The sequence below is a fragment of the Lampetra planeri genome, chromosome 8 (assembly GCF_965212315.1).
Source record: "Lampetra planeri chromosome 8, kcLamPlan1.2.h2, whole genome shotgun sequence".
Lineage (NCBI taxonomy): Eukaryota > Metazoa > Chordata > Hyperoartia > Petromyzontiformes > Petromyzontidae > Lampetra > Lampetra planeri.
In genome coordinates, this window is record NC_136114.1 from 14634636 (window position 1) to 14660178 (window position 25543).

A 25543-nucleotide genomic window follows, 5' to 3' on the forward strand; every position below is an offset into this window, starting at 1 on the left:
CCCCACTCCCCCCCACCACCACCAACAGTCCACGGGACGGCCACACGGCAGAAGAGGCCCGCACGGCGCGCCCTGCCCGAGGCGCGGCCCCACAGAGACGACGTCCCGCCTGCAACGGGGACGCGACATTCGCTACTTTCGCTACTTTTCGTCCATCCTCCCCCCACGCCCCCAAACTCTTCAAACCGCCACCGCCACCACCACCACCGCAATGCCCATAAATCTCGCGACGGAACCAATCTTATCAGCCACCCCGAACTTGGCAGCATCCTAATCAGATTAAAACTCCGCTCCGCGTGTTACATTCAACGTCCCCCTCCCACTTCCATCCGTCCACCCCGAAGGAAAACTTTTGATTTATAATTCTTTTTGGTTTCCTCGACGCCGTTATTGGACGTTTGGTTTTGTTCGGAGCCACGGGCGCGAAGTTTTTCGCGGTTCATGCCGCGGAAAGCTCACGGAGGGAGTGTGGAAGAAAAATAATGGCGATATCATAAAAACATTACGGTGTGTATACATATATATTATATATATGATGGACGAGGCGTCATTTCTAAGGCTCGCTCAACATCAATTACTCTCAGTGGAAAATCCATCACGTCGTGGTGCATTGTGGGCGATGAAATAAAAAATGAACACGCGGCGGGGGCTTCTGTTTTAACATCTCGCCACCGTGCCCCCCCCCCACGGTCCCCCCCCCCCCCCACGGTCCCCCCCCCCCACGGTCCCCCCCCCCCCAACGGTCCCCCCCCCCAACGGTCCCCCCCCCACGATCCCCCCCCCACGGTCCCCCCCCCCCACGGTCCCCCCCCCCCCACGGTCCCCCCCCCCCCACGATCCCCCCCCCACGATCCCCCCCCCCCACGGTCCCCCCCCCCCACGGTGCCCCGATGATGATTTCAGCCAATTAATGATGAGCGTGTATGTACCTGTGGGAGGAAACCGGCACATTCGGAGAAAACCTCACACGTGTGAGAGGGGGCAACGCTCTATCCCATGCCAACGGAACAGATGGGAGTCCACACTTTCGCTGTACCGCCTTCTCCTGGCGAGCCAGGGGGTTACGGCTCCTCCTCGACGCCCACGGGAAGGAAGTTTCACAACAACACTTGCGTGCGGTGATGCACCAACCCCTCGCTGCTGCTACCTCCACAGCGCTGGGTAACAGGCAGCAGTGAAGCCACCAGGACCGCCCGCCTAATTGCTGCAATTATTCCGAGCGTGGCAATCGTCCTAACTGATGCCAACATGAATACGCCAGCGTGAAAGGGGCCGCGGCAAGGCGATGAGAGTAACGACGGCGACGGACCGATGACCGAGAACAGCGCGTCGACGTACCGGACCCACGGAGGCGACGAGAGTGGCGTTGGCCGGCGCCGCGTCCCGGCTGAGCCAGAGCTCGCTGTTGTCGTCCGACGTGACGGCGAACTGGTAGAGGCCTTCACAAAGCGACACGCGCACAGTCAACTCGCACGTGTAGGTAGGTAGGCAGGTCCACACAACAGGTGAGCGCGGCGTCGCCAACGCGACGCAGCCAAGCGCCGCGGTGCACCGGATCCGAGCGCGCGGATTGTAGACGTTGAATGAATGAAACGCATGTCCCGATGAATGAAACGACGCCCCAGTGAATGAAACGCATGTCCCGATGAATGAAACGCCGCCCCAGTGAATGAAACGCATGTCTCGATTAATGAAACTGCGCCCCAGTGAATGAAACGCGTGTCCCGATTAATGAAACGCCGCCCCAGTGAATGAAACGCGTGGCCCGATGCATGGATGAATGAAACACGTACCCCGAGGAATGAACGAATCTTATCGCGTGCCCCGATGAATGAAACCCGTGCCCTGATGTAGGTCACAACCTGTGGCGGTGGGGACGACGTAGCCGAAGATTCTGAGGCCGTAGTTGACCCAGCGGGGAGACACGGCCAGCTTGCTGATCACGCTGCGAGACTATCACACACACACACACAGACAAAGGTCCCCCGTGTAGCCTTTAACAGACCGTTGGGGCAAAGTGCTGTTAGCGACCAACATATGAAGACCGGAACGGTACACACACAACGCGTGGTGCTGGATGGCTAAACCACTCCCGGCCGCCTTTGTCTCCCTCGTGGCGATGTTTACGCATCGCTCCAGGTACTCATTTTAAGGCTGAGTCGACCTAAGGGTAGGTCGGGGGTCGTCTCAGGTAATCGTCACTCGAACTCGGGTCGCCGGGTTCGTAGCGCAGTGCGGTAACCACTGCGCCACCGCTCCCCATGCACAGGCTGGCACACACAAACACGCACGTGTATATACGTGCACGCACAAAGACAAAGGGTCCCGGTAAAGCCTGAGCATACTTTTGTGGCAAGTGCTGTTAGCGAGAACACACACCCGCACACACACGCGTGTACATATGGCCCCATGAGGCTGACGGAGGACAGCCAAGTGAACTGGAGATTGATGCAGACCGAGAGAGAGAGAAGATGTTTCGGCTGAACACATGGAATGGTGATGTTTACGATGATTACATTGAAGATGATAATGCTGCTGCTGATGATGATTATGACGATGATGGTGACATTGCTGCTTGATGATGATGGCACTGAAGATGATGACGATGCTGACGAGGCTGCTGCTGATGACGATGTGTTATTGCAGAGGCCTCGAGGTGTGTGTGTGTGAGAGAGCTCACGTGCGGGTAGAGAGGGAAGTGGAGATTCTTGCGCAGTTGAGCCACAGAAGCGCCGCACCAGTCCTCGTACACGTGCATGTTGGCGCCACCCAACAACTGCCAACAACAGCGGATCATCATCCGCACCAGTATCATCATCAGCATCATCTTTGTCAGTAGACACCCTCAGTGCCCTATATGTGTCTACAAGGCGTCTTGTTTATACCCAGAGATTCTGAGCGCCCCCTGCTCGTTCACCCATCCAGCCAACGGCACATATAGACTCACAGACACACATAGAGACCCGTAGACTCACAGAGGCCCATAGACGCACATAGACCCATGGATTCGCACAGATTATCATAGATTAACAGAGAGACCCATACTCACAGAGACCCACAGACTCACACAGAGACCCACAGACTCACACAAATACCCACATATTCACACAGAGATGTCACGGCTGATAGATTTAGAGCCGTTCGTGGCCCTGGTTTATTTTTTTTCGGTCAATGGAGGAGGGGGGGCGGCAGTGTTTGACCATACTTCACCACTCATACTGTTAAGAGAAGTGACTGGGGCTTGGGCAGGACAGGAGGAGATGGAGCGATGAAACCAGCCCGTGTGTGCAGGAGGAGGTGGCGGCGGCATGGATGGAGGCCTTCCTCTAGCAGTGGACGGACCATGGCTGATGATGATGGGTCTGACGGGTGTGCGTGTGTGAGGAACAGTCGTGTAGGGGTTAGCGCACTGCCTAACGAAACCGACCACACGAATTCGATTCGCGCTCATGCCCAACACCAGTGACGATTATCCGAACCAGTTCTGGGCCTTCCCTAGGTCGACTCAGCCTCAAAAAGAGTACCTGGTGCGATGTGCGAGCATCGCCACTGACAAAGGCGGCCGCGCGTGGTGCTGGCCACCCACCACCTCGTGTGCCGTCCTTCATAGGTGCTACTTGCTAACAGCACTTGCCCCAAAAGTATGTCAAAGGCTATACTGGCGGCGGAGGTCTTTGTCTTTGTGAGAAACCGAATCGCGAGGAGCCTCGTCAAGTGCTCGTGACGAGGAGTCGGCACGTGCGCTCTCGCGCAGCGCCGTGAGCCATCCCCGTCGTCAGTGAGTCGCGTGCGCATCGAGGGGCCGCTGATCCCCCTCATCACGAGCTTGCCGGAGTCGCCAATTAGTTGGGGATCGTGGGGGATGGGATGGGGGGGGGGATTTGAGATGAGGTTTGTTGATGGTTGGAGAGGGGGGGAGGGGAATATGTAAAATTAATTACGGCGCGTTTGATTCGAATGTGGAGCGATTCGAAATGATTGCAGATGCCGCGCGCGCGTGTGTGTGTGTGCGTGTGTGTGTGTGCGTGTGTGTGTCTGTCCTGGGTTTTTAATTAGCAGCATCGCGCCTCGTTCGGACTACAAACTGGCCGGGTCCACTAAGGGAGCCTTCGCTCCCCTCCCGTGGAGGGGGTGGAGGAGGCGCGCGCGGTGTAACGCTGCAGCAGCAACAGCAACAACAACATCAGCAGCAGCAGTGATGGCAACGATGTCGACGGAGACTTACGGGGCGTCTCGCATCCTCAAGGTGCGCTTCGCTGGAAGTAAAACGACGATTTAAGTTGCCATTTGAAAATGCTGCAGGCGCGTTGGGTAAAGCGCGGCATCGCCTTGCCCCCTGCCCCTGATAGCCACGCAGATCGGGGCATCGGTGTTGGTGTGGTCGTGCCGTGAGTTTACCAGTGGTCCTCGTGAGCTGCGTGGTGAGTTTTTAGCAGTGGTGTTGGTGAGCTGCGTGGTGAGTTTAGCAGTGGTGTTGATGGGCTGCGTGGTGAGTTTAGCAGTGGCGCTGGTGAGTTGCGTGGTGAGTTTAGCAGTGGCGCTGGTGAGTTGCGTGGTGAGTTTAGCAGTGGTCCTCGTGAGCTGCGTGGTGAGTTTTTAGCAGTGGTGTTGGTGAGCTGCGTGGTGAGTTTAGCAGTGGCGCTGGTGAGTTGCGTGGTGAGTTTAGCAGTGGTGTTGGTGAGCTGCGTGGTGAGTTGTTCAGCGACTGTAGCCTCCGGTGAGACACGAGATGAGTTCTCGCACGGACGCGTCGCGTGTCCAGGACACCACGATCCGTTCGTAACCAAAGAGGTGTCCCCCTCCGTCAACGCAAATTGCACAATCAAGTTAGACAACTCGCGTCTTTACAGCTGCCTTTTGTGTGTTTACTTTGTTGTCCTTCCCCGCGCACCTACGGATTAGCGTGGTTGCCTTACGTGCGGTGCGAAGGAAGTTCGACGCACAGGTACATGCACACGAGCCGTGTTCTCCACTACCCCCGTGCAACGTGGCACCCGGCTTAGAGGGGTCGGGGTGCGCACTGCACGGCAAGCCTTGAAACCAACTGGAAGCGAATGTTAAACACTCAGCAGAATGAGTCGCGATCGTCGATAAGGCAGAGGGGGGAGTCTCGCGTTAGTCTGCCTGTCGCCACGCTGCACGCTCCCAAGCCCCTGGTGGCACACCGCTCGTGTTGAATATCGCACCCGTTCTGACTTGACGATTAGAATGTACGACGGTGTGTTTGGGGTAGGGTGAATGAGTGACTCTTCTTCTCCAGCCCCCCCCCGTCCCCCCTTCCGGTAGAGCGAGCGGCTCACGATCTGAATGTTTTGTGAATCCCACTGGACGTCTGTGAAAATGCGCTTCATAGCTCATCGGATTTCCTCCCAGGTCTATCTAAAGCTTCTGAATCGGAGGTCACATTCTGGTGAGCGCTCCGTTGGGGATGGGGAATGCCTCGGCACAATCATCCCCCTTCTCCTGGGGTCGATAAAATCCATACCGATTCGTTGGGAATCCAACATCGCCCCCGCCATGGGAATGTGGAATTTACCCTTCACAGGCTCGAGCCTGTGAAGGGGAGACGCGAGGCATCGCCTGCGAACGCTCACGTGGGAAGGAAGTCGTCATGACCTTGTCGCACGAGAGTTTTGGAGCGACCGCGGAGGGAGCCCAGGGTGCGTGTCGTTTTTTGTGTGCGCGAGGTTATAACGCTCGCTCGGCTATTTTTGTAATTTTTGGTAATTCCTATAATCCCCCCCCCCTCACACACACACACAATACGGCAGTGAGTGAGTGTGGGGGGGGGGAGGTTTTCAATTACGCCACAATCGAGACGCGCGTTTCACCCCCGCACGCCAATACACCTGCGGATTTAATTCCAGCAAAAACCGAATTACAGTCACATTTCCTATTAACCTCGCCGGCTCTCTGATTTCAAGGGCTGATTTAATTTGCTCGCCTAAGAACGACACTCACCAGCGAAGAGGCGTTAGTAAGCAGGGGGGGGGGGAGGGGATACAATAAAAAATAATGCGACATTTTTTTGCCAGTATAAAAAGTATGAAAAATGAGAATGGGGTTTTACCCTTTCTGGCAATAAAACACAATATGTTAAGATGTTCAAACACCAAATAGAAAACATTTGCAAGGAATAAAGTCACTGCATTAACCACACAGAGTACTTGTGGTGAACATGCAAACACAAACATGCTCTGATAATTATTGATCTACGCATTACCTGTGAAACTGATTGGTCTACACCAGAGATGGCTTTCTCTATGGCCTGGCCTATCAGAGCAAGTTTATTTATATGTTCACCACACACACCTACGTGTGGTTAATGCAGTGACTTTATTCCTTGCTAAAGGTGTCCATTTGGTGTTTGAACATCTTAACACAACTCCTGTTTTATTCTAGATTTGAAGCTTGTTTTATTGTCAGAAAAGTTTAACACCCCATTCTTATTATTTTCATACTAAAATGACGCGTTGCTCGTGTTGGGTTTGCCTCGCGGCGGCGATGAGATGTCATCTCCCTCGCCTGATACGCAGGAGTTGGTTTGATCATGGACCCTGACGATGCCCGTATATTCGGAGTCAGCGTGTCCTCTCTCTCCCCGTGGAGATCACGTGGAGTGTTCTCCAGTCTAGCCCCCCCCCCCATCTCCTCCACATCGAGAAACAACAACGCCTTGAGATTATTTGGCAGCTGCTATAAATTGGTGATATAAAAGCCACTCGATGATCGATCACGTGTGGTCAGGTTGTCTCTGAAAATAAAAAGAGCCAAAGCTGTTAAATAAAATAGTGATACGATAATCTAATGAGAAGTTCGATTGTTTTTGTGGTCGTTGTAAACGTTTGGAATGGAGAGGATTAGCATCATCAGAAGTTAGATTTTTTTGTATGATCCACTGTGGCGATTTAAATAATCGATTCCTTTTCATTACCGTCGCGGTGGATGGTAGCGCCTCTAGTGGATGTCAGTGATTTTATTAGTAGTATTGTCATGTTATTTTGTAGTATTGTCATGTTATTTTGTAGTATTGTCATGTTATTAGTAGTATGGTGATGTTTGTGCTTGTTTACTCCGGAGAGCCTCCTTGAGTCTCAAGACTCTTTGTCAAGAGGATCGTCGTGTCAAACCCATTACGTGCAACATGCAATGTAATAAAAAAAAGGAAAATAATTTGCAGTGAGATCTGAACCTGCTCTGGGGCCCCACTACAACAAGCCACACTTACCAGTGTGGTGAAGTATGGCCACATAACCCCCCCCCCCGTCACCCATATGGCGTGTGGATGCCTTCCTCCAGCAGTGGATTGACAAACCACTCAACATTATTATTGTAATTATTATTTTATGATTTTAACACTCGCGTTCAATTGATTTGACCATGTCACGACATACAATATTTGACTGCAAGTGATGTCTCTATCCGTAAATGTTTTTATTAAAAATAAATCATGGATCCCTCTCTGATTAAACCAGGTTCTCAAGCCTAGTGAGCTAATGGTCCCAGCCCCGTCACGAATAACTGCGCAAAACATTACGTTTGGTTCTGCTACGTACGGTGCGAAAGAAGTTCAACATACATACATTATTTGGCCAAATTTTCAGCTCGGAAAATTAAAAGCATCGGCGTGGCCGTCAAGTAACCAACATCGCTATCATGGCAGAGCGGTTGCCAAAGTGCCTGCCCCCCCCACCTCTCTCTCTATCTCGAGGGGAGGCACGATCGATCTCAGCCTTGAGCCGGGGGATCGAACTCGGGTCGCTAAGTTCACTGCGCAGTGCGCGAGCCGCTCCTGCGGCGCCACCGCTCCTCGCCCTCCTCCTCCTCCACTCGAAGCGCTGCAGCCCGGCACGAGGTGACCCTGGGGCAGGCGCGAGTGAAGGTCGCGCACGGGAGCCGGCGGGGCACAGCCATGCAGCCCCCCCCCCACCCCGCGGCCCCCCGCCACCACCCCCGACTGTGTGCAAGTGACTGTGATCGAGAGCGCGGCGAGGGGAATTCGTGAATCTCCCGGCGAGACGGCCCGACCCAGGGCTCGGGCTCCAAAAGCTTCCTCCGCTCTCCACCCGGTCCGTGTAGCCTGTGACGTGGCCTCGCTAATGGCTCTCCTTCTGACCCCCCTCCTTCACCCCCCCTCCCTCCTCCACTCCTTCCCCCCCTCCTTCACTCCCTCCCCTTGCTCCTTCACTGCTCACGGCTCACGCCCTCGGCTCGACCCTTCGCTCTCCCCTGCCGCGCTCGGCTTGTGATCGATGCTCCTCTCCGCCGTGCCACGCAAAGGGCCTCCCTCTGTGGGTTTTTTTTCTGTTCTTCGGCTGTTGCCATCAGCCCCCCACCGTCTCCCCGCTGTGTAAGCCGCAGTAATTGCCGAAGGTAAACAAGTTCCGCGGTGAGTTCCAGCTGCGTCCCTGCAGCGCCGATGAGATGAACGTGCGAATGAGAGCTGGATGGAATGCGTTCGGGAAGAGAAAAAAACTAAATTTGATGGGGTTTTTTAAAAAAGCGGCATACCGACATTTCTAGAGCAGCATACCGACGTGTCTCATGAAATTATTTTGTGCTGCTGCTGCGTTGGCAGAGGGGCACACGCACAGCCAACAACTCAACACGCTCGTCAATGACGCTGCGTGGCCTTAACAGGGCAAGTATATAATAGGCGACGTTTCGGGCAACGGCACTTCACAACACATAGCCCACTCTAACTCTCTGGCGATCTCTGTGCTGTGAAGAAGAGCCATTGCCCGAAACGTCGCCTATGATATATTTGTTTTTTTTCTTTTTAAGTCCAGAGTGTTGTTGATAAATGTGACGTTGTTAATGTTGTTGTTTGTGTACTTAGCGAGCCGACGACGAAGGGGCCATCAACGAGGGCTGGTGGCGTAGACTCAGGAACAGCAACAAAACAAATCTGCAGCGAAGCGTGCAGAGGAGGTTGCGGCCGTGAGGCCTGCACCGAGACGCCGAGGGGGAGGAAGCGCGTGGGATGATGATGATGATGGGGAACGAACGCCGTCGGCACGTCACAATGAGACCTCGCACGTGCGTTCAGGCAGCGCACGTGGTCACGATGGCAGATGAACACGAGACCGGTGACCCCGCAGTGAGCAGACCCCGTCTCTTCTCCACCCTACCCTACCACACCAAAGGCAAAGGTCCCCCGTATAGCCTTAACGGACTGTTGTGGCAAAGTGCGTATCCCCGTGAGTGAGCACACGATGAAGGCTGGAGCGACACGCGGGGAGGGTGTGACGAGGCCAACAACACTCGGCCCGGCAGCCCGGTGCCTGCCCGGTGCTGATGTTGTTGTGAACACAGCCGCACCCGCAACTCGTTTAGTGCTGAGCTGACCTAGGACGGGTTCAGCTTTTCGTCGCCGGTGTTGGCCGTAAGCGGAAATCGAACGTGGACCGGCGGGGTTCCGTTGCGCGGTGCGCTAATCACTGCGCCACCGTTCCACACTCCTCCTCCCCACTCCCCACACTCCCCGACTATAGCCGCCTCTTATTAAGTGGAATTTCAGAAAGCCTTCTTCGCGCCGTTGTTTAAGGAATACAAAGCTTGCAAGGCTGCCCGTGTTCCATCAGCGTTCGTGACAATGTTATTCCCGGACCTTTACAGAGATTGATTGCGTGGCCCACGGAATCCATTCCTCGGGGGGGAGGGGGGGGGGGCAGTGGATGTTGTTGTTCAGAAATCAATTACCAGCGGTCCCTCCGTCATCGATTTTATGCTGAGACACATTACCGGTAATCCAGCATCATCGTTAGGATGCTTCAGCAGGCTGCCCCTCCCCCCCATTCCCACACCGACTCCCGCCCCCCCAATCCAATAACCCAGATCCAGCTCTGTATACCCCCTCCCCACTCAGCCCCCCCCCCTCTCCACCACTCCCCGCCCGCCCTCCACCGACTTGCCCTCCAAACGACATCCCAATCGCATCGCAATCAATTCGTGCCCTATATTTGACCAGGCGAGGGCTGTCCAGGGTTAGAGGTGGGAGTAAGATGGGAGTGTTAGAACAAGGAAGGGGGGGTGTGGGGGAGGGGGGTGTGGGGGAGGGGGGTGTGGGGGAGGCGGGTGTGGGGGAGGGGGGTCATTATCTATTTGGCGAGGAGCAGGTAGACTGGCGTGGTATTTCACAGCAGCCCCCCCGCCCCCGTACTCCCCGCGCCCCCCCCCCAGAGACAGCTGTTAATTGCCATCGAATAATTGCAATAATGCGGGGAGCGGTGGCGCAGAGGTTAGCGCGCCGAGCTGCGTAGCTGACCGTGGGCCACGCAGCACGGGTTCGATTCCCGGCCACGGATTCGATGCCACCACTGTTCCGGGCCCTTCGTTGCCGACCAGCGCGGTGAAGTATGGCTACACAATCCGACCACTGAGCGTGTCGTCTGCAGACAGCTCCTCTGGTGGTGGTGGTGTTGGTAGTGGGGAGGGGGGGGGGTATTTGATCATACTTCACCGCGCTGGTCAGCTCCGAGTTGGTGAAGGCGGCGCGCATCGGCGTGGGAGAAAAGTCGAGGAGGGCGGTGGACGTTGGCTGCCCGGCCCTCGGTGCTCGAAGCCCTCGATTTACACCTCGCTTTCTCGTTGACACTGTCCGTGTCTCGGTTGCGCCTAGGTCGACTCGGCCTCAAATGGGTACCTGGTGCGGTGTCTAAACATTGCCACTTGGGAGACAAAGGCGGCCGGGCGTGGTGGTGGCCACCCACCCCCTCGCGTGTGCCGTGCCGGCCTTCATAGGCGCTACTCGCTAACAGCACTTGCCCCAACAGTCTGTGAAGGCTACACGGCGGAATCTTTGTCTTTGCGGGAAAAGTCGTGGGGGGGGAGAGGGCGCGGAGGCATAGGGGGGAAATCCAATCCAACCCGGACAGAGGCGGGGGGGGGGGGTAATGGGGGGGGTGTGGGGGGTGGAGAGTGGAGGGTGCGGGAGGGTTGTGCTACTCTGGCCGATTGCCTCGCCGCGTCTTCACAATGGACACCACTCAGCCTCGGCGCTGTCCGAGTGCTGAGTCTGCGTCTCTCGCTGTCTAAGTCTGTGTGTCTCGCTGTCCGAGTGCTGAGTCTGCGTCTCTCGCTGTCTGAGTCTGTGTGTCTCGCTGTCCGAGTGCTGAGTCTGTGTCTCTCGCTGTCTGTGTCTCTGGCTGTCCGAGTGCTGAGTCTGTGTGTCTCGCTGTCCGAGTGCTGAGTCTGTGTGTCTCGCTGTCCGAGTGCTGAGTCTGTGTGTCTCGCTGTCCGAGTGCTGAGTCTGTGTGTCTCGCTGTCCGAGTGATCGGTCTGTGTCTCTCGCTGTCTGAGTCTGTGTCTCTCGCTGTCCGAGTGATCGGTCTGTGTCTCTCGCTGTCCGAGTGCTGAGTCTGTGTGTCGGTGTGGTCGATTCTTCTCCGTCTCCGTCTCTACGCTTCTGTCTGTCTCTCTGGGCCACTGCTCCTCTCTCTCTCTCTTTATGTCTCTCAAACCACCTATGTGTGTCCGTGTATCTATCAATCTGTGTCTGTCTAGCCTGTCCCTTTGTGCATTTGTCTGTCTGTGTTCATGTTCATATCTACCTTTGTACATATATTTCGTAACTATGCCCATTCCCCGTGCTGTCTGCCTGTCTCTGTGTATTTCTATATTGCTTCCTGGCTTGATGCTGATGCTGGGGCGCCGTGGTGCCGAGAAGTGAACTCCCTCTTGGTACGCAGGATCGTGGGTTCGATCCCCACTCTGTGATGCCTGCTGCATATTTGGAGTTTGCGTGTCTCTCTCCGCGTGGCCGCGTGGATTTTTATCCGGGTCTTCGGCATTTCCCTCCACATTTAGAATCGACACCACGCGTTTTAGAGTATTTGGCTGCTACAAATTGCCACATCGTTAGGCTACCATTTGTGGCCAGGTCGCTTCTGAAAACGAGCTATATATAGCTCAGTAATTTTTTTTTAATATTTCTCGATTAGTTTCAGATTTAAAGTTCATTTGCCAGAGTGCCCACGTAGCTTGATTCGTCCAGTAGGGTGCAACAATTGCTGCTCTGCGTGTGATCCCACTTAATCAGGATCAATATTTACAGATATCTAGGAGGGGGGAATCCGATGAGCCATGAAGCTCGTTTTCACAGATGTCCAGTGAGGGGTTGCGGGTCACCAAGTTGCACAGTGGCCGACTCTTTGCGAATGACCTCACGGGATCTCTAACGCCCGCCGTGAAGCAGAGGGACGCGTGATATCATTACGGACATTGCATTCGTAATAATAATAACAATCAGGGCGGCCACTCGATTCGAACCGCGAAACCTTTGCGACAACGGGCAGCGAACGCGCTACAACTGGACCGTGTCACTGCCCGATGCTAGTGATGATGGTGGTGATGGTGGTGTTGATAGTGATGATGTCGGTGATGACGGTGAAGATATATGTATGCATGTTGAACTTCTTTCCCACCATACGTAGCCAACCGCGATGGTGATGCTGTTGGTGATGCTGTTGGTGATGTTGCTGGTGGTGGTGATGGTGATGTTTCTGGTGATGCTGCTGGTGGTGGTGATGGTGATGTTGCTGGTGGTGGTGATGGTGATGATGCCTGGTACTAATCTGATGGTAGCCGTGGTCGGGAATCGGAACTCGGTTGGGAGGGGGTTCACAGTGCTGTGCGCTAACCGCTGGGCCACCGCTGCACGCAATGCGATAATGATGATGATGATGATATTGCTATGCAATTGAGTTTCGGTTCTCTCGGGGTATGAGCCTGGCTGATAAACCCCAAATAAATTACTTTTAAATCAGCTTTAAAAAAATAACCTCATGAAACTAAATTTAATTTATATATAAATTTCATGTGATGGAGTAGTGGTGCAATGGTTGGAGCGCTGCCAAATGATGAACCCCGGTGACCGGAATTAAATCCCTGGCGAGGGGCAACATTGTTAGTGGCATCGAGTGATTATCTAAACCGGTCCTGCAGCCCCTCATTCCCCCCACTCCTTCACCAGCGTGGTTGAAGTATGGTCAAACAAACCCTGACAGACCAAGAGAGACAAAGACACAGATGCATACGAACGCAGAGAGATGAAGATAGACGGACGGTATCAGGCGGAGGCGGTGGTTGTGGTGGCGGCTACGCTGCTGTCGCACGTGGCGACTGCCTGTAAATCCCAATTGTGTGGAGGCAGCAGCGGGGGGTTGGTGGATCACCGCACAGATCACGTTGTGAAACTCCCTTCCCGTGAGCGTCGAGGAGGAGATGGCCATACCCCCCGGCTCGCTAGGAGAACGCGGTACAGCAAGTGGACTAATCGCCATCTGTTTCCATCTTCACGGGAATTGAACGTTGCCCCCTCGTGCAAGGCGTGCTCCGGTTTCTTCCTCCTCCCCCCACCTCCATTCATTCACTCGTCACGCACAGCCAGCGAAGGGGACCTTTGGTGCCCAACGTGGGAATACCTTGTGCGCCAGCATTCGCATGAACTGCTCTTGGCTGCCATAGACCGGCGTCTCGAGTGATTTGTTTGATCCATGGATCACGAGGAGGGATGGAGGGAGGGGGGAGGAAGGGAGGGAGGGGTGAGGGAGGGAGGAGTGGGGGTGGCGACCACGCTGGACGGCGCTCCTCCTTTGAGCGTCGCAGTCCGCTTCGAACCTCGACCTCCTCCCCACGCGTCTCATTATAATCATAACAATAAGCACTCGTCAATAATTTGCTGAAAACTTCTTAAAATAAAACCCCCAAATGTAGCGGCGGCAGCAGCAGCAGGAACCCACGCGGAACGAGTCCTACGACTGAGCGTGGCCCCCGCTGGACGGACGAGTGAGTTGCCAACATTCGCAGACGTCCCGCAGTGGAAATTAGTGAGCGGTTTTAATGGATCGGGGTTAAAAGCCCTGCAGAGCGCCGGTTGCCTCCTGGTGTCGAGACGCGGAGCTAATGCGCCTGCCCACACGCGATAGCGATCGTAATTGGTTCCAACTCTCCTCCTCATCGGTGCGTCACGCGTGGGGATTGCTGTGCCACGCACATCGCTAGCCGGAGCTCGAGAAGAGACGCGGGTACAGGTCTACCACGGTGGCTAGGAGATGTTAACTGCCTCGTCTGGTATACAGGAGGTCGTGGGTTCGATCCAGACCCTGACGGCCTGTGTACTTGGAGTGTGTGTGTCTCTCTCCCCGTGGTCGCGGGGATTTTTCTCCGGAATTCTCCAGTTATCCCCCTCCACATTTAGAAATGTACGTTTAGAATATTTGGCCGCAATAACTTTCCATGTGACAAGCCACTTAGTTGAGCTATCGTTTGTGCCCAGGTCGCTTTGAAAACGTGCAACATAGCTTAGTGGGCCTTGCCTGGTAAAATACAATTTTAAGTTTTAGTTCGTTTAGTTTAGACTGCAGGCAACTCACCAAAGAATGCCTCGCTGAGTTTCGTGACTATTTTTTCTGGAGGGTCCTGCCAAGTAGATGCAGTAATGGGGGGTGCGGGTGATTGCCGTGTCTAAATTACAAGTGAGTAATTTGCGGCGTGATCGTTTAAACCCGGGCCGTGATGTTGGAACTCGATTGACCAACTCTTGCGATTTTACGTGACGGGATCTCTAACGTCCGCTGTGAAGCAGATGGCGCGGACCAGTGATGGTGAGTGCACACACCGCAGTACTAATCAGGGCAGCCGCGGGATTCGAACCGTGAACCTCTGCAATTCATGGGTGTACATCCGTGTATGTGTGCCTTTGTGTGGGAATCGGTAGTTCGGCGATTAGCACGCTGCGCTACAAACCCGGCAACCCGAGTTCGATTCCCGCTCACGGCCAACACTGGTTCTAGGCCTCCCCTAGATCCACTCGGCCTCAAATGAGTACCTGACCCCATGGTGTGAACATTACCACAGGCGAGACAGGCAGCTGGACGTGGTGCTGGTCACTCACCCCCTCGTGTGCCGTCCCGGCCTTAATAGGTGCTCGCTAACAGCACTTACCCAAACAGTCTTATCAAGACTACACGAGGGGGTCTCTGTATGTACGTAGTGCACAGTCGCCCCAAGAAGCTGTCTGAATAGGAGTGCAGAATAGGAGGCAGAATAGGGGACAGATGGTACGGGGAGCATTTCTGCTCATTAAGGGGTGGGGTGGGGGGTAAGGGGGGCATGGCCCCCCACACAATGGCCGCTTGAGATGACTCACGTCAGGGGACCAGGGCGCGGGGGCCCCCCCCTCCTCCTCCTGGCGGCGCGGCGCGGGGCCTCGGGACGCGAGCATCGCGGCCAAGTCCACCCTGTTGTGGGGCCCCGCTGGAGGCACGGACCGCCGGTCTGGGGACTGTGGGGGGGGGGGGGGGGCACGGGGACATGGGGACGCGTGTGCTCGTCATTCAGCGACACGGGAAACACGTGGGGGGGGGGGGGGGACAGGAGGAGATGCCGAGACGCGGGCACGACAAAACGCAAAGACACGGGGACACGGATGTGGGGGACACGCGGACACGGGGAGACACGAGGAGACATGGGCACGGGGAGACGATGACATGCGGACACGGGGACACGGGACACGGGTTATACGTGGAAACGGGGAGACAGACGAGGGGGCACAGGGACAAAGGAATGCTAGGATTCGGAGATGGGCACGCGAGTATGTAAGCGCACACAAACAACACGCGCTTACCGAGCAAAATCAAGTCAACACGAGTGGATACATCAATTAGTGCAGTTCATGTGTGTTCATGCGCGTATGTGTGCGAACTGCACTGCGCTACGACCCCGGCGACCAGAGTTCGAATCCCGATCACGGCCAACGAATAAACGAAACCGATCCTGGGCCCCGTTCCACTGGCCTCCCCCAGCCTTGAGTGAGTACCTGCTGCGGAGTTGCGTACATCGCCACTGGGGAGACAAAGGCAGTCGGGGTGTGGTTCTAGATATTTTGTCTGGGTTGGGACCCCCAGACACCCTAGAAGGTTTGGTCCCCCCCAATGTTGACTCCCTGGTTGCGGCCTTGCTTCATTCACGTCGTCTTGGTGAAACAGACTCGTTGTTTAAACTGCTACGCCGCCTCGACGGAGTTTCACACTCGCTACGTTGCATATTCGGGCAACCCAATTGCATTCAACATCGGAATGCGGTCACAGCTTCTCACATGCCGAGTCCTTGTTGCGCTTCTTAATTACGGTGCATTCTCTGCCAGCGTTGTCATCGGGCATCATCTAATTCACCGCCAGATGAAGCCCCTCGCTCGCCAAGCCGCTGACATTTCTCATTCTCGCGATGCCACGATCCAGCCGGCTCCTGCACGTGATCACATTTCGCCACTTTGTCTCCGTGACGGACGTCCCGCGCGAGCGTGGCGTTCCCTCTCTTGGCTGTCATCACATCATTCGTCTCGATCACCCGTCATCCATCTCGTCTCGCGAAATCCACTTGCCTTGACTCTCAACGTGATATTCAACAACCCGTGTATATGTCGTTTAATCCGCGTGTTCGCCTTCCAGTCTCTCAGTGTAATTCCACGACTCCCATTCTCCCTCTCTATCTATCTCGTGCCTCCGATTAGCACGGTTGGCTACGTACGGTGCGAAAGAAGTTCAACATACGTCTCTCTGTGTCCGCGTGTAAACCTCAATGTTTCCTGCACGCAGCCGGTCCTTCTGTAACATCCAACATCTCCCTCTCCTCGCAGTGACTGTGCTATTGCCATCGTAGGGTGGCGTTCATCCAGCAGTGCATGAGCCTCAGCTGCTGCTGTTGCTGACGATGGTGATAGTTGGAGAGAGAAAAACCTGTTATTATCATACATAATTAACCTATTATTCTATGCATGGGTTCACTGAAGCGGCAACTGGATAAATCATCCCGTCGTCTTATCGACGTGAAATGGAGCTATTTCTGGTTTCCAACATCGCACGAAAATCTAATTTGTCCAGTCCACGGAGAACCTGAAACAAACCCGGTAGCCGCGGCGATGGGAGGAAAGGCCAGCGCCGGCAAGTTATAGATTTAAACAGTTTAGGAATGAGAGCGTGCAAGAGAGAGGGAGAGACATCGTGCATTGAAAGATATCCAAAACCTTCGCTAACGAACCCCAGTCACTGAACGTTTTTATTATCCACCACGTGGCAGGGCTTCAATCCAGCCGGGCCTGACCCGGAACCAGCCAGCCAGAAAGTGCTTGCCAACCCGGCACACCACGTCCTGAATGTACCTCTCGCTGGCGTGGCTGCTACACAATACTGGAGTCACATGCGGCGCCGACTCCAATTTTAGGCAGTGAGCCAAGAAAATACTGAGCCAAAAATATAAATACAGGTCGCTTCAAAAAAATGTTAACACTTCCGAGAATTTGCAACAACACCACGAGAAATGTGCCTCCGGGTTCTGGAGACCACCTGGAGAAGATTCCAGACACGTGTTGACAATGATGGTGCACAAGTGGAGACTCTTTGACTTTTTGAACCTCTTAGGGTCTAAGAGTATCCCACCAGACTCACCGAGACCCATAGGCTCGCACAGAGAGATCGATAACTCACACGTATCCATAGACTCGAATAGAGAGTCCCATAGACTCGCATACAAAGACCCAAATACTCACACAATGAGACCCATAGACTCGCACAGAGAGACCCATAGACTTGCACAGAGAGACCCATAGACTCACACAGAGACCCATACTCACACAGAGACCCATAGACTCGCATCGACCGAACCTAAACATCTAAGACGACTGCCAAAATAAAACATGACCGCCACCCAACAATGGTGGCCATATTCTTGATTCTTTCGGTAAAGTCACGTAGAAGGGAAAAAAATTATTGCTATGGATTTCACACCTGATGATGATTGCTTGTGTTGCAGTCGAAACGTCGTGAGAATTGTTATTGTTTTATATTTGCATTATTTTATTATTTCCCTTCTACGTGACTTTACCGAAAGAACCAAGAATATGAATCCCTGCAGTCACGAATGGTTTAAATCGAAATTTAATGGTGGCCATCTTTGATTTGCAGGTGGCTAACGTGGGTTTATTTTGTACGAAAAGAACCACCCCCTGCCGTGCACATCTCGCGCGAATGTCACTGCCTGCTCGTATCGGCTCTCTAAAACAATTTCTGTCGGGAGGGGGGTGGTGGGGGAGGGCGAACACCCCCACGCGCTTATCTGCTTCTACCGCGCTTGCCAATGCTGCTTACTACTGCCAGTCGCTCAGATGAACTCAGATGCTCGCGTCACGCAGGCACATGGAGGAAGGGGTGGTGGGGGGGGGGCACGGAGCCCCGGGGGGGGGGGTGGGGGAATGGGGGGGGGGCACGGGAGGTTAATGAGAGTGGCCCGCGCTGCGCCGCCGGGGGTCCGTGCGACAAACGGCGATGCCGTCTCTTCGTCCTGGCGATAATCCCAGCCGAGATGAGTGGACGCGGGCGTTAATAACTCTCCTCCGGTGCATCAACGCACCCCCCCCCCCCGCGTAATTCATCGCCCGCGACATCATCCACGCTGCCCCTCCCACTCGTCCACCTGCCGTGAATGATTTTTGTTTTTAAAGAGATCCCTTAGAGGATACTTGCTTTTGCATCCGACGAAGAATAAAATATTCAACGTAATTTACAGGACCCTTTGGCAGGCCACTGATGGATGAATGCCTCCCCGTGTGCAGTGTCAATCACGGGGCTTTTGTTTGACCATACTTCACCACGCTGGTCAGCAGTCCGGGTTGGTGATATTCGGGGGTGGGGGTGGCGGGGGGGAGTGGTTGGGCAGTGCGGGGAGAGGAATTATGCATTTTTTTGTAATTGTTGTTCTTGTTGTTCGTGTTGCTGTTGTTGTTCCTGCCTTCTGTTTGCTCCTCACGAAGTCGGTGGACGCCCGTCCACTAGTCGAGGTTCCCAGGCCGCGTGGCTCACCGGAGCGCCGAGCCTGACCCAGCGCGTCCCGCGGGCTCATTAGAAGTGCATGGGCGTGAGAACACTTTTGTCATGGTCGAGAGGAGATGCAACTTTCCTCTGCGCTATCGATTTCCCAAACCCCCTTGAACTCGTGCCGCGAACAGCAACATCGGAAGGTTGGTGGTAAAAACGGCGTGGTTGTGGTGGTAGAGACAGCGTGCCTCAAGGTGCCCCTTAGCTTTGTACAAACGCCGTGGTAATTTCACCACCGCTTTGTGGCTGACAGCGGTTGTTGTGGTGGTGGTAGACAACGTGGTTGGTGGTGGTTGTGTTGGTGTCAAGGCAGGACTCACGGAGAGGTGAGAGACTGGACCGCCGCTTCTCGTCTCGTCTCGTACTCTGCCCCGCACGCTGTCTGACCTCCCGACCCCTGGGAACGACACGGGGTTGGTGGCGCACAGAAGGATGGGGAGGGAGAGAGCGGGCGGTCAGGGAATGTGCCCAGCTCAGAAGTGATGAAGGCTGGTCGCGCAGTCGTGAGACAGGGACTCTGTGCGTGGTTGACATCAGAGACGTGTGTCTTTGTGTACGTGGGGAGTGGTGGTGCAGCGCTTAGCGCGCTGCGCTACGAATCCGGCGACCAGAGTTCGATTCCTGCTCACAGCCAACACCAGCGACGATTATATGAAAGGGTCCTGGGCCTCCTCTAGGTAGACTCTGTCTCAAATGAGTACCTGCTGCGGTGTGTAAACATCACCACTGGGGAGACAAAGGCGGCCGAGCGTGGTGCTGGTCACCCACCCCCTTGTGTGCCGTTCCAGGCGTTCTTAGGTGCACGCGAACAGCACTTGCCCCAACAGTCTATTACAGGCTATACGGGGAATCTCTGTCATTGTTCGTGTGTGTGTGTTTATGATAGGTGTTGTGTTTGTGTATGACGCTGTGGTGCCGACTTGTTGGAATCTAATTAGGGGGAGCATTCCCACAGGAAGTAACGCGGGTTCTACCAAACGGGAGACGAAACGACGTTTGCAAACAAATGTATAACACACGGCAACGAGATGCAATTGATTGGCGGTTCAGAGACCTGCATTCAGCGGTGGATTGAGAATGGCTGTTATGCGAAGGAGATTACACACGTGTTCATTGACCAGTGCGGTGAAGTACGGTCAAACACTGTGCTCAATTTTTTTGCCGGAAGAGTCCAGAATGCTGTGCTCATCTTCCCCATTGGTGACATGTGATAGCTGTAGCTTGTACTCTAGTGGTAGTGCCTTACGCCATGAATCCCTCTTTCAACCCAGCAGCAGCGTGCTGGGAAATATCGCGTGAGAAATTGAACCCTGGTCCAACAACCCCTGCGAAACGACACATCACGGGGAGGTCATCATCCAGCAGTGGATTAATAAAGGGCTGCGTGTGTGTACACACAAAGACCCCCCGTGTAGCCTTAACAAACTGTTGGGATGAGTGCTGTTAGCGAGCACATCGACGCACGCCCCACACACACACGGCCAAGGTGTGTGTGTGCTGATGAGGGCGTGCGAGTGGGAACTGCACACACACGAGCGCGGTGTGTGTGTGCGTGTGTTTGAGGGCGTGCGAGTGGGAACTACACACACACCGCTTGTCCCACTCGCACGCCCTCATCAGCACGCACACACACACACAAGCGCCGTGTGTGCGTGTGTACGTGGGATGTGCAGAGTGAGGCGCGAAGCTGCAAATGAATGCTGCCCAAGGTCTTCAGCATTAATACCGCCCCAAGGTCGCCGTTTATTAATACGCCCTTTGTACTACACACGCACTCACACACACACACACCACACACACACACACACGCAGATATACAAAGACAAAGATCTCCTGTATAGCTTTAACAAACTGTTGGGGCAAGTGCTGTTAGCGAGCACTTATAAAGGCCGGAACGGCACACGAGGAGAAGAGTGACCAACACCACGCCCGGCCGGCTTTGTCTCCCCAGTGCTGATGTTTACATGGTGCACCAGGTACTCATTTGAGGCCGAGTCAACTTAGAGGAGGCTCATGACTCGTTCAGATCATCGTGTACTGGTGGTGACTGTTCACGGGAATCGAACTCTGGCCGCAGGGTTCGCAACACCGCACGCTGTCCGCTGTGTCCACGCAGAGACACCAGCAGAGACACCAGCAGAGACACCACGACGCCGTGGTGTCTTCACTGCGACACGGATGCTCGTCCATGCGAGCAATGACTGCCGGCTATGGTTGTGATGATTCAGTCGTCCGGTGCAGGTCTCCCTGCAGCTGCGTTCACGGTCTCCATCTCGTTCGCAAAAACAAAACAAAAAAAACCTTGAGAAAGACTTATTTAATCAATAACAGAGGGTTGTCACGTAAACAGAACGTGGCCAGTTCGTCACTCGTACAGCACTAACCGGTGTGTTGGAGAGCCAAGCCACAACATTCACAATCTGAGTCCGACGTTTCGCCAGTAATTACAACCAGCTGCATCAGGCGGACAGCCAGATGCTGTGGAGAAATCCTCCAGTTTCGTTCCTTAAATCGACGGATAAATGTGATTACGTCACTTGTGAGCCCTTCACATGCAAAGGAGGGGGGGGTTAATGAATGCCTTCCCATTACTTCATGAACACCTTCCATTACTTGCAGGTCTGAGGGTAAAGAAGAGGGCATTTGAGGCAGCAGAGCTGGACTCTTGACTCGAACTGCAGCTATTGGCATTTGACCTCAGGTGTCCCGACCGCTGATGCTGCTGTGCGAGTGTGTGGGTCTCTCTCTGACTCTATGCGTCTCTGTGTAAGTCTAAGTATCTCTTTATGAGTGTATGGGTCTCTATGTAGGCGTCATGGGTCTGTGTGTGAGCCTTGGGTCTCTCAGTGTGAGCACATGGGTATCTTTCTCGCCGCGGTGGTGAGATGTTAATTCCTTCGCCAGGTATACAGGAGGTCGTGGTTTCGATTCCACCCTGACGGTGGTGGCGGTGGTGGCGGTCAGCGCACTGCGCTATGAACCCGGCAAACCGAGTTCGATTCCTGCTCACGGCCAACGCCAATGAGGATTATCTGAACCGGTCATGGGCCTCTCCTAGGTCGACTCAGCCTCAAATGAGTACCTGGTGTGGTGTGTAAACATCACCGCTGCGTGGTCTTGGCTGCCCACCCCCTCGTGTGCCGTGCCGGCCTTCATAGGTGCTTGCTAACAGCACTTGCCCCAACAGTCTGTTACAGTTTATACGGGGGATCTTTGTCTTTAGTGGTGGTGGTGGTGATGACATCGCGATCTTGGGTCCACACGCGTTCGCTCACGGTCTCCTTCATTTCACCGCGACAGTAGCGGCTCTTATCGTGCAGCTACACACCCAAGGCCGCGCGTGGCCTGGGCCGCGTGCCACGAGATTGCAGATCCATGCGGCGAGACGTGAAGAAGTTCGTGACATCGTCAACAGGCACCAGTGACGTCACCGTGGTGTCAATTAAAGAATAACGAGGTGACTGCATTGTTCATCATCATCATCATACCACCTCCATCGTCATCATGATCATAGTTCATACCACCTCATTCATCATCATCATTCATACCACCTCATTCATCATCATCATTCATACCACCTCATCATCACCACGTTATTATAATTATTACCATCACAACTGCCAAGTAATAATCATCATCAATTCCAAAATCATGATCACAAATACTATCATCATCATCACAATTACCAAATCGCCATCGCAAAAACGACGCCACTACCAGCATCATCAATGATCGTCAGACTGTTGCTAAAAGCTGTCAGAAACCCTCCTTAAAAACCGCGTCACGAGATTCGGTGAGCCTTAGCCTTGGTAAACAAGAGGGAAAATGATAATAATATTAACATACAATATTAACGATGATTCTTTTTACGAAGTAACCGCCTCGCAGTGGCAAAGCGATGTCCGCCCGCGACTCCACACGCGGTCGGTTCGTGTTCACGTGGGGGGTGAGGGGGGTGTGGGGGTGTGGGAGTTTGGGGAGTGTGGGGGGTGTGGGGGTGTGGTTGTTGTATGGGGTGTGGGGGGTGTGGGAGTTTGGGGAGTGTGGGGGGTGTGGGGGTGTGGTTGTTGTATGGGGTGTGGGGGGTGTGGGAGTTTGGGGAGTGTGGGGGGTGTGGGGGTGTGGTTGTTGTATGGGGTGTGGGGGGTGTGGGAGTTTGGGGGGTGTGTGGTTGTTAGCGCGCTGCGCTATAAACTCGGCGACCTGGGTTCGATTCCCGCTCACGGCCAACTCCCATAACGATTATCTGAACCTCCCCTAGGTCGACTGAGCCCCTAATGAGTATCTTGTGCGGTGTGTGAACATCGCTAGTGGGGAGACAAAGGCGGTAGGGCGTGGTGCTGGCCACCCACCCCCTCGTGTACCGTTCCAGCCTTCATAGGTGCTCGCTATAAAAGCACTTGCCCCAACAGTCTGTTAAGGCTACACGTGGGATCTTGGTCGTGGGTGTGGGTGGGTGTGTGTGGGTGGGTGCCAGGTTGCGTGTCTCTGTGTGCCCCCCCCCACTCCACCCCCAAATATCGGGAGCGGTGGCACAGCGATTAGCGTGCTGCGATGCTACTAACCCGGCGACCCGAGTTCGATTCCCGCTCACGAACAATAACAGTGTCGCCGACTATTTGAATCTCTAACAGCACTTGTCCCAACAGTCTGCTCAGGCTATACGGGGGATCTTTGTCATGGTGCCCCCCAATCCCCGATGCTCGTCAGTCCTCCCAACATCGTACCTCTCGCGCCCTCCTCCTCCTCTCCTCCTCCTCCTGCTTCTCCTCTCGTCTCCTCGGCGCACGCCGCAGCCCACGTGGCTATCGCGCCCACAGCTGCGAGCAGCAGCAGCAGGAGCAGCAGCAGTGCCCGTGCGCGCTTCCGCAGCTTCTTGAGAGGGCAGGCGAGGCTGCCCCGGGGCAGCACGGCCATGCCCCGCCTGCCCATGCCCCACGCCTCTCCAGACAAGGGCCCCTCTCCGCTGCCCGCTTCGTCTCCCTCAGTGGAGCCGCGCCGGGATGAGAGGTTCCCGGCGCATGGGGGCCGCGGGCGAGGAGGAGTGGCTCTCGCCGCGGGGACGCATGGTCTTCGGGGTCCTGGGCCCCTGCAGAAGGAACCTTGTTCCTGCAGAGGGGTCCCGGGTACCTGCAGAGGGGTCCTGAGTCCCTGCAGAAGGAACCTTGTTCCTGCAGAGAGGTTCTGGAACCCTGGAGATAGTACGTGGGGCCCTGCAGTGGGGTTCTGGTTTCCTAGAGATAGTTCCTGGGTCCTTGCCGAGGAGCAACGGGCCCCTACAGAGGGCACCTGGGTTTCTGCAGAGGGGTCCTGGGGTCCCTGAAAAGTGTTCCCGGGTCCCTGAAAAGGGTTCGCGGACTTCCCAACTCGGGACTTGGCGAGGTCGAGATCTTTGCTCCGCGAAGAAGAACAGACTGATTCGGTTGGAGGAGGAAGAGGAGAGGGGTTGCGAGGATGATGAATGTGACTCGGATAAAGATAAAAGTGTAGGATGACGATGATGATGCTAATGACAAGTCAGAGGAGGGAGATTAGAAGGATTCATATGAAGACAGAGTTGACGATGAAGATGACTGTCGGATGATGGAAATGAAGATGATTATTAGGATGATGAGGAGCGAGGAGGATCAGGAAGTTGTAGAGAAGGAGGAGGAATGAGAATGTAGATGGTGAATAACAGCTGAATGAAGCGGATTATGAATGTGAGGAGGAGGAGGGAGGATAAGATGAGGATGCATGAATCGGAGGACGAAGTCAAGCGGATGAGGATGATTATGAAGGATTTAAGATAAGGAGATTGATCAACAAGGGAATGCTGATGATGATGATGACGACGGGACGCTGATTAAAGGGACGCAGCAGATAATGACGATGATGATGGAGATGACGAAGAGATTGATGGAACTCAGAAGAGAGGTTGGAAATTAAGAATATGTGAAGGATGAATATTGATATGACGCAGACGACGATGATGATGATGACGACGACGAGGATGATGACGGGACACAGATGGAGACGTTGTTGGAGACGACTGCGATCCTCTCCGCCCTCGCGAAGATCATCGCTGCCTCTCTGACTCGGCTCCGCGCTCCGCCTCAAAAATAAACCCTGCCCCCCCTCCCTCCCTCCCTCATCCTCCTCCCTCCCTCATCCCTCAACATCCATCCCTCCCTCCTCCCTCCCTCCCGCATCGCTCCCTCATCCCTCATCCCCATCAACCCCAATCCCCCCCTACTCATCCCCCCCTCCCCCCTCCCTTATCCCTCCCTCATCCCCATCAACCCCAATCCCCCCTACTCATCCCCCCCCCCTCCCTCTATCCCTCCCCCTCATCCCTACCGGCTCCCACATGCACCTTGTGCGCCCTGCCGCCCTGAATAGGCGCTCGCTAACAGCACCGGCAACCCAACCCACCGTGCTCCATCCGCACGCACAGCGCCAGCGCGGTTTGCATGGACCCTGGTGCAAGGGATCAAATCATTAAAGCCCCCCCCCCCCCACGTCTGTTAAATTCCCCCCCCCCCCCACCCCACTTTTCGTAGCCCGATGCCTGAGCCCTCTCTGGCACGTGGGTACCGGTTGCAGTTGCACCGTCTTCACACTTGCTAACGATGGTAAAAATACAAAGATCTCTCCTATAGCCTTAACAGACTGTTGGGGCAAGTGCTGTT

The 25543-nt window shown here is 54.7% G+C and overlaps 1 protein-coding gene across 1 annotated transcript in view; it reads right to left on the bottom strand.

Annotated features, from left to right (window-relative positions):
* The window catches only part of LOC144720396 (beta-1,4-N-acetylgalactosaminyltransferase 3-like), a 52181-nt gene extending 27251 nt beyond the window's left edge, over positions 1-24930 (bottom strand). The window contains exons 1-6 of the mRNA XM_078597142.1: positions 23597-24930; positions 19193-19272; positions 15152-15286; positions 2681-2776; positions 1863-1953; positions 1339-1439 (exon numbers count right to left, since the gene is read on the bottom strand). Coding sequence (XP_078453268.1) covers positions 1339-1439; positions 1863-1953; positions 2681-2776; positions 15152-15286; positions 19193-19272; positions 23597-23804 — 711 coding nt within the window. The 5' untranslated portion in view covers positions 23805-24930. The remainder of the gene's footprint in view (positions 1-1338; positions 1440-1862; positions 1954-2680; positions 2777-15151; positions 15287-19192; positions 19273-23596) is intronic.
* Between the last annotated feature and the right edge of the window lie 613 nt (positions 24931-25543).